Here is a 14,381-nt window from a genome sequence, read left to right on the forward strand (position 1 = left end):
GGGCGTCGTCCAGTGTTATAACAACTCTCGGTCCGTCGTCTGGGGGCCAGGAGAGGGGCTTCTTCAAGTGGAAAGATAGTGATGAAATATACCAGCGGCGTTGCCCTTTAAGTCACTGACGGGACTGTAAACCACTGGCCCAGCTGGGGGCCTCCCGGGGCGGGAACGCTGGCGCAGCAATGAATCTCAGAGGTCTCACGCTGCTGTGATTGCTGTTGGATTTTCAGATGAGAAGAGAGGCTTACCAGGCGAGATGGGACCCAAAGGCTTCACAGGAGAGCAGGGCATCCCCGCCCTGTACCCCGGCCCGCCGGGAGCTGACGGAAGGCCAGGGCTCCGAGGTCCCCCAGGGTTCCCGGGACCACCTGGCCCAGACGGTAAGTGGAGGGAAACTCAAGAGAGGTCGTGCCAGTGTCCAGACAAAGCCTGGCCCCGGTTGTATTTTCACTTGGGATTTTCTTGTAAATAATTCCGTGAACTAGGCAGTGGGCAGTGAGAGAGTGTGGCGGGCGCTCTGGGGTGCAGGCAGGAGAGGCCCACCCTGACAAACAGCCTCTCCCCTGGGTTAACCAACGCGATAGGCAGCCTTGGTGACCTGGGCCCCCGAGGAGCCAGAGCTACAGCTAAACAGGTGACGATGCTTCGCACCAGGAGTGGCTGCACCACCTGTAACGGGACGTGGCAGCCCTTGGCGGGGCCCAGACGGAAGACGCTGAGAGTCTACAGACTGGACAGGCACGGCGTCTGGACCCTCATGCCGTCGGGCACAAAACTGAGTTTCCAGGTTCTGATGCAACCGTGGCTCATCTTTCAGCTGAGCTCCAAGGAGGCTTGCCCTCCAAAACAGTTATTCTCTCAGCTTCCAGCTTCAGGGTTATGCTTTGAACATCGTAAAATCGAACTAAAAAAGAGGTCACTATTTCTGTCTCTGCGACATGGACACAATTCAGCATCTTCTTTTCAAAATATTTGACTTTTAATTCCTGACATCACCCCCGCTCATCTCTGACAGATTCCTCTCTTCACATGTGCTAATGGATAGTGTGTGAGTTCAGTGAAAGGTAGATCTCCCAGGCTTTCCTTGCTTTCAGAAGGCAGCTTCTTATTGCTGTCTCTTTAGAAGGAAAACTGTTGGAGGCATGAGAAGCACATCAGTACGTGCTCCTTCCACTAAAAATTCAGCAGTCACTTCTCTGTCGTCTTCCGCGTTAAATTTTAAGCTACTAAGGCTCTACGTTCCCAATTTTCCTTCAACTGCAAAAAGCAGATTCTCACATTCTTTTGAAAAATTCGGGGTGCAGATATTTCCCTGGAATTTGCCAAATACTTTGAGCACTGTTATCACTAATCTTTTTTATTATCCTGGCAGTAATATTTATTACTGCGGCATCTGTGATGATGGCTAAGTTTCTGTGAACATTACATATCCTGAGTAAATGGTATCTGTTGAGTTTTCCTTTTTTGGCAACAGAACATGATGTGTTAAAAATAAAAGCATAAAAATACAGCCTCTTCAAAAGACTGTGATTGAAGGCTAACCTTGCCATCATTCCTGTAACTAAATTCCATTTTGATAGACACAAACACATACCATCTGGCTTTGTAAGTCTTGCTTAGTAAATCTATGATTTACCAATGTAAGTCATCTGTAAACAAATTAACTAATTTCTGGTCCATGTGGTTAACTGAAGGGAGAATTTATAAAACAGATGGAATGGTGTCTGATACATTTTATCAACTTCAGTTCTCCTTGAAATGTTTATTTTACCTTATGAGACACATTGCTCCCAAATCACTTTTTTAAAAGCAATCTCTTGTACAAAAAGTAGCCAACCTTAACGGCCTTTTAAATATTTTTGTGTAGAGTCATAATTTAACATCAATGACCTTGAGTCCCAAAGAGTTCTTCAGCGCTTTCCCTGGAATGAAACCGTTGGATTCTTTTCTTGTTAACTGCATTTCACTCAGTTTTATGTGTTGCTACTGATGGAAACCAGAATTTTTACTCTTTTTCCGCTCCAGCAAAATCAAACCGTGAAGCCAGTTTTCTTTCTGAGCTAAACGTTTTGCTTACGTCCAGTTCAGCTCAGGTAACTGAGTCGACTGCCGGGGCTCTAGAATAAGTCAAACTACTGCCAGGTTTATTACGGCCACCGACCTCCTCAGGAAAATCATGTTGGAAACATCACAGAGGTGCACTGCTATTCTTTTTTTGTTTTTTTTTTTTTATCAGGAGATCCCTTTATTTTTTTTAATTAATTTTTATTGGACTATGGTTGCTTTATAGTGTTGTGTCAGCCTCCACTGCACAACAAAATGAAGCAGCTGTACGCATACAGATATCCCCTCCCTTTTGGACTGCCCTCCCATTTAGGTTACCACAGTGCATTAGGAAGAGTTCCCTGGCACAGTGCTATTCTTTAGGACTTGCTTGAAATTATGAATTTACCAGATGAAGAAAAAAGCAGTGTAGGAAGGAGGGAGGATGGAACCTTAAGATGGCCCAAAACTGCCTTTTCTGTCTGGATTTGCAAACGCTGTGAAGCATACCCACAATGTCTTCGTCTCAGATTTTAAAAGCCAACATCCCTGGAGTATCTGTGATTAAATAACTACCTGTAATACTAGCTTCTCCTAACATATCAGGAGACCATGGAAACATAGCATAAAGCCCTCAGTGCACCGCTAGGCTGACATGCTGGTGACCTGGTCACCAGTGACCTATGCAGCCACATCCTGGGCACCATTTGCTCTGTCAGCAGCCTCCCAGCGGTACAGGGGGCAGCCAGCACCCCACACACACACTCTCTTCTCCAGCTCCCCCCCCCGCGCCTTGTCATCTCTCCCCTTCTTTTTGCGGCTCCTTTGCTAGGTCTTCCTTCTTCCCCCTCCACCATCCCATGTGCAATGGAGCTCCTGTCTGTGTCTCTCTATCTAGCACGCTCCTGCATTCACAGGAATTTGAACACCAGTTAGGTGCCAGCTCTCCCTGTGTCCCTAGCCCAGTTCAGTATGCTGAGCTGCAAACTCATCCCAACTGTTAACTGGACACCTCGTCACCACTGTGTGTCTCACGGGCATCTCCAAATTTGCATGCCCCAAACCGAACTCTGGGTCTCCCCTCCCCAGCTCCCCACCCAGCATGGTCCCCTCCTGGGCCTCAACCCATCTCCACATACCCCGGAGCTCGGGCCAGAGCCGTGGGAGTCAATACCCAGCAGTGGTGCTTCCCAGGAATGTGCAGCCCAGTTCCCACCACGAGATGGCGCTCTGCTCAAGTGGGACACGGAGCGTTTTGTGGGCTTTTAGAGTGTTTCTTACACCCTCACCCGGATGTCCCTGCTTGGAATTATCAGAGCCCTGCACATGGTGAAAGGATGCCTGAAGTACCGTGATCCTAGTGATGGGGGTGGGAGAATCACAAGTTATCTACATGGTTACGTGTGTGCACCCAAAGGAGTGAAAGAGGAAAGATGGTGGGGTCTGAGGGCAGGGGCGTGCACAGGTGCTCGCGTGTTCCAGAGGAGAGGACAGAACTGGGGAAGCCGGTTCATTTTAACATCTTTTACTGTTTGGGTTTTCTGTCATTCTGGGAACCAGAAGTTGCAGTAGTCTTAGGACCCAAGTCGAAGTAAAACACGTGGTTAAAAAAACCTGAAGTCTTCTTTGGACTCAGTGTTTCTGAAAAGTAAAGATTTCTATTTCTAGACTTTAATGGAAAAACTAAAATCACAGGCGTTCACATGTGTTTCCAATCCCGGAAGCAATGGCCACAAAAAATAAAGGCTCCGTGTCTTTCCGCGAGTAGTTGGGATGGAATTGGAATGGAGGCCATTTTCTGTTGGGAGACTCGGCTGTAACCCTTCCCACACGGGGTGGGGGCATACGGGGTGGGGGCATACGGGGTCCTGGGCTGTGCTAACGTGCCGTCCTGTGGGTTTTCTCCTCAGGTTTCCTTTTCGGCCTTAAAGGAGCAGAGGGCAGGGTGGGCTACCCTGGACCTTCTGGTTTCCCCGGGGCTCGCGGACAGAAAGGATGGAAAGGTGAGGAGTCCGGGAACAGCAGGGGGCGGGGCGCTGCTTGGCCCTCCTGAGTCCAGCTCACCCTTCACTGGTTCCAAGAAGAGGATGAGCCCCTGCTTCCCCCCAGCCCCCTCCCTGCCAGGGCCCTCACACTGGGGGGCGGCGTCTCCTCGTTTTCCGCACACCCAGCTCTCAGCTGGCTCTCCCGTCTCTGTTCTGTCTGCCACGTTCATCACTGAACTTTCAGGCAACACGGGGCCCAACATGGGACAGAAAAGATGTGCGGTGGCTTCTTAGACTGAATTCAGATGACTCATCCGAGCCCTCGGCTCCAAGAAAATGTCACAAGTGTTTGCAGAGGGCTGTAGGGTCGTCATCTGGTTTGGTCCTAACCCGACTCCCCGAGTTAGGGATGCGTCAGCAGCAAGGCGGTGGCAAAGCAGGAGAGACGTGACCTGCCCAGGTGGGGCGGACGCTGGTGGGAACGAGCTGTGTTTGCTTTCCTCTCCCTGCTTCGCCTGGGGGACCCCACCTCTCCAGGCAAGGGCCGCCTGTGGGGACCTCGGGGGGGCCTGTTCGGCTCGCCCATCCCTGGGCATCCCGGGTTTTAACCGCCGGACCTCTGCGGCACGCGTGGAGCTGTGGGCGGTGCAGGCGTCCGGCGTCGTGGATGAGCTGGGCAGCTCGGCACGCCCGGGCCATCACGTGTCCCCCTTTGCGCCCTGGGAGCCAAGCCGATCACCAGCCTCCAGCTCGGCCCTCCCCTGCCCCCGCGCTCCCTGGGTCCAGCCAGCAAGACAGAAAACGGGAGGGCACGTACTTGTTCCCTCCGCACCAGGACCTTGGGCTCCAAGCCCGCAGCTGCTGCCAGGCCGCCCTCTCTCCGGCTCCCCTTCACCCTGGACCTTCCTGCCCTCCCCCCGAGGCCCCTGCGGTGGCTTCTCAGAACTCCTGTCGCTGAGTCCCAACTCCGCCCACACGTCCGTCAACGTCCTGTTCTTTACATATCTGCGTCTCAAGCTCCTTGTCTAAGAATGAGGGAGTGAGGCCCAGAGTAGGCGTGTCCTGCGGTGGCCACGCCCCCAGCCAAGCCCTCACCCCCTTGCCCCCCTGTCCCCTGCAGAGCCAACAGGAGGGTCGTACACGTGCTTCACGAGCAAATAACAAGTCCCTCTCTCTCCACCCACGTTGCAGGCGATGCCGGCGACTGTCAGTGTGCAGAGGGTGACCAGTTCATTGGGGGTCTTCCGGGGCCACCAGGACCCAAGGGCTTTCCCGGCACCAATGGGGAACCAGGGAGGAAAGGCAGCCCGGGAGACCCCGGCCAGCACGGCATCCCCGGGTTCCCAGGATTCAAGGTGAGAGACCAGTTGTACCACGAAGCCGATAAGACGACCTTGACGCCCGGCCCCATTTCCCCATTTCCGGCTTTTATTTATTGAATTAATACAGCTTTAGACCAGCAACACTTACGCACCCAGTGTGACATTCAGAAAAGCCACGTATTCCAAGAGGAGCTTTAAAGCTTTTCCTGGTGGGAATGTGAAATGGGGCAGGCACTGTGGAAAAGTGATGCTTCCTCAAAAAAGTCAAACATAGGGAATTCCCTGGCAGTCCGCTGGTTAGGACTCTGTGCTCTCACTGCCTAGGGCCCGGGTTCAATCCCTAGTTGAGGAACTAAAATCCCACAAGCCATACAGCGCAGCCAACAAAGTTTTAAAAAGTCAAACATAGAGGTGTCGTGTGACCCAGAAAGTCCCCTCCCAGTACAGACCCAGGAGCACTGGAAACACGTGTCCACACCAAAACTTGAGCATTAAGCTCACAGCAGCATTCACGACACCAGCCGGAAAGTAGAAGAAACCCAAATGCCCATAAATGGATCAATGAAACGTAGCATACCCACCCGATGGGACGTTATTCAGCCGTCAAAGGGGATGAAGTGCTGACACGTGCTGCAGTGCGGTGCCCTCAGAAACGTTATGCTAAGTGACACAATAGACAAAGGAACAGACGCCATACGATGCTATTTGTATGAAGTGTCCAGAAGAGGCATCTTGAGACCAAGTAGCTTGGTGGTTGCCAAGGGCTGGGGGTGGGGGGGAAATGCGAGTGACTTTCTTTCTGAGGTGATGAAAATGGTCTGGATTTAGGTAATAGTGATGGTTGCAGAACCTCGTGAAAATACAAAAAAAAAACAAACACTGAATTGTATGCTTTAAAATGGTTAGTCTTATAGCGTGTGAATTATATCTCAAAAAAAGCAACCCTTCTAGCATTTTGGATGCAAAGCTACACACCCCTTTCTGTGTATTCACCCCTTCAGATTTAGTATAGGACGATTTAGCATTTCAATAAAGGCTCCCTTAACTTGATAAAAAGTGAGACTTCCAAGTATATCGTGAATTTAGTTTGGATGAATGTATGACATTTTCTGGATTCCAGCTAAGTGGGCTTTACTTCACACCTGAGGAAAAGATCATCTTGAGTAGATCTTTCATCGTGGCAGGTTTTAACTGACCAAGGCTCTCAAAGCAAATTTCAGATGAAGGCAAAGAAACTATATTTTTTATTTATTTTTACTTAAAAAGAGAGCTGCAAGAGATTTATAAAATGAAAAGTCTATCATTTTATATATTCAGCAATAGAGGAAAGTTTGCTCAGGACACTTGGCCAGGGACGGTTAGAACAATCTGGCTTCATGTCCAGATGCAGGGGAGTTGCAGCCACTCAGAGCTGTCGGTGCAGAGGCTCATGACTCATAACTGCTTCGTGTCGCGGGAGCTTTGCAGGTGAAAATGAGGTCCACAGCACCTCTCCATTCTCTGGGACTTCTCAGAAAAATAGTTTTATCCAACTGAACATAATAGATGCTACATTTCCTCCTACTTGAAAAATGACACCATCTCCAAATCATGGCTGAGCATGTAGAAGTGGCTCAGGTATTCAGAAAAAGTGTACGTAGTGAGAATCCAAACTGAATAATGGCAGAGCTGGTAAGACCTTCAGTTATTTATAAAATGATGGAATATTTCTGAGAAGTCAAATGGATCCCATTTCGTGCACACGGAATCTCTAAAGTCTTCCAGGAGCATGTGCTCTCCCCAGCTGTATCGCGTGCACACCCACAGCACTTGCGTTCAAACATCTCAGGTACCGTGTTTATCTTGCATTTAATTATATGTTTATGCATCTGCAGCAGGAATGCCTGAGACAGTTTTTGGTGGTTTAATACCTGTACTAATAGAACCTGGCAGAGTGCTTGAAGTATGGGGGTCGATTAGCATGTATACATGCATCCATCCATCGGCCCAGCACCTCCTGGTTGAGCACTGCCTGTGTGTGAGATGCTGTTCTAGTTACTGAGAGAATGTCACCCTTTTCTGCAAAGAACGAAATCAATAAATCAAGTATCTGTGGAATTTTTTAGGAGAAAAGAACTTATAATCACTTGAAACATTCCATTTAATTAAACCAACACTAAAAGTTCCCGTATTCTTGCAAATACCAGTAACCGAGAGTTGCCCCAAACTGGCATATCGCGTACATTAAAATGCCTCCTGAAACGCTCACCTGCTCGTTTCTGCTCATCGAAAGACCTAAACTAGATTTTACACCTTAAAACGTGAGTGTTCCTGCAATGACTTGTCTGTGAAGTATGATTTTTTTCCAACCTTGATTTCAGTTAGGAAGACAAGCTGTCGATTAGATACTCTTGCTGTTCTCAGTATGATCACAAATGTCCATCCTTCGTACTTGGAGGCACATTATTTGCCCGGATTCAACAAAATGGCGGTTAAGGGTTAGCAGCCTTAGCTTCTCCAAAGCTAATGCGTTTACGAATCCCTGGGACTTTGTTGACTGCACATTGCGGTTCGGTTGCCCCGGGTGGGCCTGAGCGTCTGCATTCCTGGCAAGCCCCCAGGGAGGCTGGTGCTACCCATCTGGGGACCACACTTTGAGTAGCAAGGTTCTTGTTTTCACCGTCCAGCCATGTGTGGCTACTTCCCTTAAGTTTTAACTATTTAAAAGTAAACATTCAGTGTCTCAGTCCCGCTGGCCACGTTCAGGTGCCCCATGGCCATCTGTGATTGGTGGCCAGGGACAGAGATGTGTGGCTCTGGGCTTGATGACAGGTAAGGGCCCTCAGGTTGTATAAACGAAAATCATTGTCTTCTCGGCTGCCCTTAACAGTGTGAAGGAGGAAGAAACCTTGTGTTTGTTTCTACAGGGAGCCCCTGGTGGTGTTGGCCCTCCCGGGCCCAAAGGAATGAAGGGAGATTCTCGAACCATCACCACCAAAGGTCAGTCTTGTGGCCAGCAAATCTTAGACCATGCACCCTTCTGTGGCTGCCCTGGGTGAGCAACTCACGTGGCACTCCTCCCCCAGGTGAGCGGGGCCAGCCAGGTGTCCCAGGTGTGCCTGGACTGAAAGGAGACAGCGGCATCCCAGGCCGTGATGGGCTGGATGGATTCCCAGGCCTCCCAGGCTCTCCCGTGAGTACCGCTGGCGGGGCGGAGGGGTGGCGGCTCTGCCCTCATCCCCATCAGTCACATGCTTAAACATGTGAGCATCAGAGGTGCTGACACAGCAGGAAATCCTCCCAGTGCAACCTGTTCTCTTTTCGTGGGCAGCAATCATATTTTTTAGGAAACAGTGAGTGAGGCTGGAAGCCAAGCCCTGAGTGAGCATTTAAGAGAAAAAGAGGAAATAAATATTCCTCTTGCCATCACGTAGAACGAGAGCCCCCCAGGTCGAATATTCCTAGATGGAAGGTGGAACGCTTCTTCTAGGGTCACCTGTAAAATACACAGCTGCATTTTTGCAGCAGACACACACCGGCATTGAAAGAGGCTGTGTGCGATAAGGTGCAGAGCCCCCAGCCTCCTTTCTGCGGGGAAAGGCGGGGGTCAGACGGGGAAGGGCGGTTGGCCGTGGAGACTAGACCCCTTCTCCTCCCTCCCTGCCCTCACCCTGCTCTGAGGAGTTCCATGAATAGGACACGGCTGTGGCCGGTGCCTCCCAGCTTCCTGCTCTCCTGGTCCCATCGTCTCTCCTTATTTCTGATGCACTTTCTTGTCCAAACCAAAGACTTCCTTCCCTTCACCACTGCGTTGTCCCTTCTGACTAGGAGATGGGTCACAAACGCTGAATCCTAACAATGAAATAACGTGTTCCTGCCCCCATTTCGCCAAATCTGTGCCTAACCGTTCTCTTGGAGAATTCCCCCGGAGAACGAAGGTCCAAGCAGGGCGCTGGTAGCTTGGAAAGAGAAGAATGCTCAGATTCCTATGCCTTCCAGAACTGTCTTCGAGGGTGTTGTCCATGGTTGTTAGAAAGTCTGTCCTTTACTTCTGTGGCTTGGTGAGACCACGACTGTCAGTTCCTACTCACCTCTGTATCCAGAGCGCAGAATTCAGGGAACGGGGAAAAGTAGCTGGGAAGATGGCTGTCTTTGAGGTTTACGTGTATTGTAAGAGATGAACCAAATTTCTCACAGGGTGATGGCATCAAAGGCCCCTCAGGGGACGCAGGCCACCCAGGACCCCCCGGTACTAAGGGCATTCCAGGAGAAAGGGGCCCCCCAGGATTGGGGCTGCCAGGCCCCAAAGGCGAGCGTGGCTTCCCCGGCGATGCTGGATTACCTGGACCTCCAGGCTTCCCCGGGCCTCCCGGCACCCCCGGTGCTCCAGGACAAATAGGTACGGTGGGGGGGGGGGGTGTCCAGGCTTGCGTCTTTCAAAGTCATGAGACACTGTGCTGCTACACCCGCTGTTCTTAGGCAGTGTGCGAATTCCCCGGGGGCGAGTCACGTGAGATGGTGTCACACCATCAGTTCTCATCACACACGAGCGACACCCGGCCACGGGGTTTTCTGAACCCACTGCAGCTTCCTCTCGCCAGCTGGAATGTGGGGCCTCTCCCTCTAGTGCTGGAGTTACAGAGGCTCAGCACAGAAGTCCAGAAATGGGCCTCTGATGCCCTGCCCGTCCCAGCCTTCCCACCGCGCACGCACACGCACACGCACACACACACGCACACACGGAAAAGCCAGGCACTTTCCGTTATTGCAAAATTGCCTCACTCTGTCACTGTCTCACCCCTAGATTGTGATACGGGTGTGAAAAGGCCCATCGGAGCAGACGGACAGGAGACCATCCAGCCAGGTACCGTCATGACCGTCGGGCAGCTTTAGAATTCTTGAAAACTCTCAGTTTGTAGAATATATGCTAGAACTGGCGTGATCCCTGCCGTGGGCACAGAGCTGCCCTCAGAAGTAGAAACCCTTGTGGACTTGGAGCTGCGCTCCGTCTGCCTCAGCTTAGAGCCCAGGGAAGGGCAAGTGTGATGACCTCGTGTCACCAAGTTGTCCCTGCAGTACAAAGCATCTGTTTACAGTATTGGTAAGAACTCAACAGATAAGTCCTTTCACGCCTAAAATATATGTCTCTGTGTGTGTAAAGGGCAGCTGAATTATTAGCTCATTATGCAGGGTGAGGAGTGAGTCCAGATGGGAGAAGAATTTGGTCCAGTGATGAATGGATGCTAGAAGGAACAGGGCCGACGGATAAGGAGAGGATGCCCAGATGATGCGAGCTCAGGGGAGGGCAGAGGGGAGGGGACGGTCCAGAAGTTGACCCGGCTGCCATCGGACAGGCCAAGTCTCCAGCCAGGGGGGCCTAGAAACCGAGGTGGGAAGCCAGGCAGAGGGATGAGTCCAGGACACAAGGGGATGGGTGCCAGGCCTCGGGCAGGATTTGAAGAGCAGAGCAGAGAGGATGAGTTTTTTTGGAGTCAAAGGTGCCGGCAGAACATCTGGACGGTGGCAGCTCACCAGTGGCAGTTGAGTCTGGAGTAAGGCGTTTGGGATGAAGGCCAGGGCTTGGAGAAGCAGCATCAGGACCCGTGGGTCCCCCGTGCGAGGTGTGGGGATAGATCAGGAGCTCAGGGTGAGGGTGCAGAGCAGGAACGGCAACCCCAGAGCTTCCAGAGAGCTGGCCAGTCTCGAAGGTGCGGGAAGGCCCCTGGGGGTGAGGCTCTGCCAGCTAGAGCCCAGGCCCCCTGAAGACGGCCGGGGTCCGTCCTTTTCATGGCCTCGGCTGTCCGCCTTTGCACCTCGGACCCCTCGTGTGGCAGAGGGGACCACAGCCCCTCTTTGGCCGCTAAGTCGAGCCAAGATAGGAGCCCTGCCGTATCACAGGCAGACACACAAAGGGCATCTCGGAGGACTGCTGTGCCTGCAAGCGTGCTCTGTCCAACAGAATACCCCGCGCGGCGTCACCAGCCAGAGGTGGCTGCCACCGGCTTTCGTTTTGCATGACTCACAGCGAAACGAGTTGCCTCTGCTAATTCTGAAAGTAATGGAAGTCCCAAAGGAGAAGTCACAGCATTGCTTTTGAAACTGAAAGCTTCCTCCCTCCCCGGTGGGAATTGCCTTGGGGTCGGGGGTCGGGGTGGGGGGGCGCGTTGAGGCCACCTGGATGAACTCGGCTGTGTGAGGTATTGCCCTCCACTGCCAGCACGGCACCTGTTTTCATCCGACTGGACTTATGTGCCTCCTATATTAATATTCTGATTTCATTATCAAATGAAATTACAGTTACATCAGCATCAAGATTAATGGAATCATTAAATTACTCTGATGGTAAAAAGGCAGCCGGTTTTCATGGCCGGTGCTCTCGACCTTAGCCACGTCCAGAGCTGTGACGATGGGTGTGGACCGTGGCTACAGCTCCCCTGTCCTCTCTTCCCAGGTTGTGTTGGAGGGCCTAAGGGATCGCCGGGCCAGCCGGGCCCCCCCGGCCCCCCAGGTAATGGGAGAGCGCTTCCAGCCTTCTTCCGTGCGTCCGTGTCTTCCTTTCCCCTCTCCGGCTATCTTCCTCTGCCCCCGACCCCGCGTTTCCCTCCCCGCCCCCGCCTGGACATCACAGGATTCTTGGTACCGTACCGCACACTGGCAGCTTCTGTAAGAAGCCGACTTCCGCGCATCAGTGTAGGAAAGTGAGCGGTGATTGACACCTAGTGAACCCTAGGGTAAGAGAGAGGCTTCCTGCCACGTGGAAGTCAGCCTCAGCTGCGACACAGACAGGCACCCGAGCCTGGCAGAGATGGCAGCGCCCCAAGCCCAGAGAGGAGGCTCAGCTCTGTGCGTTCCTTGTATCCCCGTGTGTCCCAGGGTGTAGAAGAGGATCATGCGGGAGAGGAGTGTTTCTTTCGGGTTTTGACTGAGAGGAAGGCAGACCCCCAGGGCTAGGAATGTGTCTGTAGGATCTGGGAGCTGGGCTTTGCTGCCACAGCCCATCACCCAGCTGAGGATCCATGTGGACTCAGGAAGGGTTCTGGGTCACAGAGCCCGGTCTGGGGCCATCCAGGCTCCCCCTCCGTGGGGCGGCCTTTCAGAGATGACAGACGGGCTGAGTGACCACAGCTGCCGACGCCGTGTCAGTCAGCCTAGGATGACGAGCTCTCAGGCTGCACCGCTGGGCAGAGCTCGGCCCGGGGGGTCTGCCTTCCGATTTGCCCCTCCTCTGACTGGGACGGGGCGGAGAAGACGCCTCCACCCCCCACGGAGGGGTCACTCAGATGATCCGGCATGGACGCCAGAAGCCCGTGTGCGAGTCTAGGTCCACCGCTCGTCAGCTGTGGGCTTTGGGCATCTCACCTGTTCCTTCTGGAACGTAGGCTCCTCGCCTGGATGAGAACAGTGCAGGTGTTCCAGACACTTCCTAGTTTGCAGATGGTTCCCTGAATACTGCACACGTAACCCTGGAGCTGGGGTCCTGTGTAAACTGTAAAGTACTGCAGTGCAAGGCAGCCCCCAAACTGGAAACGCGCGTTGGCTGACCGTAGGCACCCCGGATCTTGAGAGTGTCGTCCAGGTGCACAGGGGTGACAGGATCTGGGGACAGTGAGGCAAAAGGCACAAGTGTCATCTGCACCAAGAAGCAGAGCTAAGGGCCCTGTATTGCCTTCCGAGAGCGAGCGCATTATCCACGTGGCATTTCGTGACCCTCCCTGCCCGAGCCACGGAGGGGTCTGTCCATCGTGGATCCCAGCACAGGCACGAACGCTGCTGTCCCCGAAGTGGTGGCGACTCTTAGGGGGAGGGGCTCAGACTGCAGTGGGACAGTTTTCAGCAGGTGCTGGGGGAGCAGAGCCCGGAATGTACATGCATCGCGTGTGAGGGGAGAGGACTTTCGACGTGTTTTGACAACATGAAGTTAGTGAGATCATCAGGTTAATGAGATCACGAGGTCGTGATGAGAGCCGAGGTTCGTTGTTTCTGGCGTAGACTGACAGGTGCCCATGTAGACTGACACTCGGTTGCCAGCTGTCAGAGGTGCTGTTTCAGGGCTGACATCCCCTAGCCTCGTCACTTCCCCGTTTCCTAAGAGGCCACGTTAAGTCGGGTGCCGGCCTTGACCCTCTCCTGTTCGTCTCCTGCTGGGGTCGGCTTATGCGGCTCTGACCTGTGTCGTGGTTTCTTTTGGGTTGTTTAGGTGCCAAAGGCCTCAGAGGGCTTCCGGGATTATCGGGAACTGACGGAGCACAAGGGCTCAAGGGTCTCCCGGGAGATCCAGGTCCAGAGGGATTCCCAGGACCCCCAGGTGAGTCAGGGTGGGACTCCCGCTTGGCCACGTAGATTCAGGGAAGGACTGTGTGTACCATCAGGCTGCCCCGCCTCGACCATCTTTTAACATTTAGAAACTGTTTCGACAAATGCTTGATGACGACTTTTGCTCTTGTCCTTGGGAAATTAAAAAATGTTGCCGTTTTCCTCACTGAAGTTGTGCTGCAATTTTGCAGAAGAAACTTACAGATCTTGCAGGAAAAAAGAGATAGGTGCACAGAGAGATTTCTCTCTAGTGGGTATGAACCCTTCTAAGGGCACATAAGGTCATCCTCTTCTGAGCCCTCGGCACCAGTGCCCGATCTGCGGATCGCTCGCCAGATACGACGCAGAGAGCACCTGTGTTTGGCTGCTCGCGGCGTTGCCTGCCCACTCTGCAGCTCGCAGCTTGTCTGAGTCAGCAGTTCGAACCATTTCCTCGACAGTTGCCACAGCAAAGCATCATGGAAGCCACTTAGTGGCTAAAAGAGCTTAAACGTTTGAGCTGTACATGGAGGGAAATGAACATGTTTCTGGTAATGAATTGTGAGCAGAAGTTGGGAGTACCTGCGTGGGTGTCCGTGTGCCCCAGCCCACGACTCAGTGGCCCCAAACACAGGTGTCCCTTTGTGGTCACGGCTCAGACGGTGTGCGGGAGCATGGCTGTGTTACTTGGTGTGCAGAGGCCCAGGCACTGGGGAATCGTATCATCTAAACAAAACCGTAGACGGTTTCACTAAGTCCACAC

The 14,381-nt window shown here is 52.7% G+C and overlaps 1 protein-coding gene across 2 annotated transcripts in view; it reads left to right on the plus strand.

Annotated features, from left to right (window-relative positions):
* COL4A2 (collagen type IV alpha 2 chain) overlaps positions 1-14,381 on the plus strand; it is a 177,364-nt gene that overhangs the window by 138,651 nt on the left and 24,332 nt on the right. For both annotated transcript variants that reach the window (XM_030856756.3, XM_060287724.2), the window contains exons 20-28: positions 228-377; positions 3,951-4,043; positions 5,217-5,380; positions 8,254-8,326; positions 8,413-8,519; positions 9,524-9,725; positions 10,131-10,190; positions 11,778-11,834; positions 13,524-13,631. In XM_030856756.3, the coding sequence (XP_030712616.2) occupies positions 228-377; positions 3,951-4,043; positions 5,217-5,380; positions 8,254-8,326; positions 8,413-8,519; positions 9,524-9,725; positions 10,131-10,190; positions 11,778-11,834; positions 13,524-13,631 (1,014 nt within the window). The remainder of the gene's footprint in view (positions 1-227; positions 378-3,950; positions 4,044-5,216; positions 5,381-8,253; positions 8,327-8,412; positions 8,520-9,523; positions 9,726-10,130; positions 10,191-11,777; positions 11,835-13,523; positions 13,632-14,381) is intronic.

Source organism: Globicephala melas, chromosome 18, assembly GCF_963455315.2.
Source record: "Globicephala melas chromosome 18, mGloMel1.2, whole genome shotgun sequence".
Taxonomy (NCBI): Eukaryota; Metazoa; Chordata; class Mammalia; order Artiodactyla; family Delphinidae; genus Globicephala; species Globicephala melas.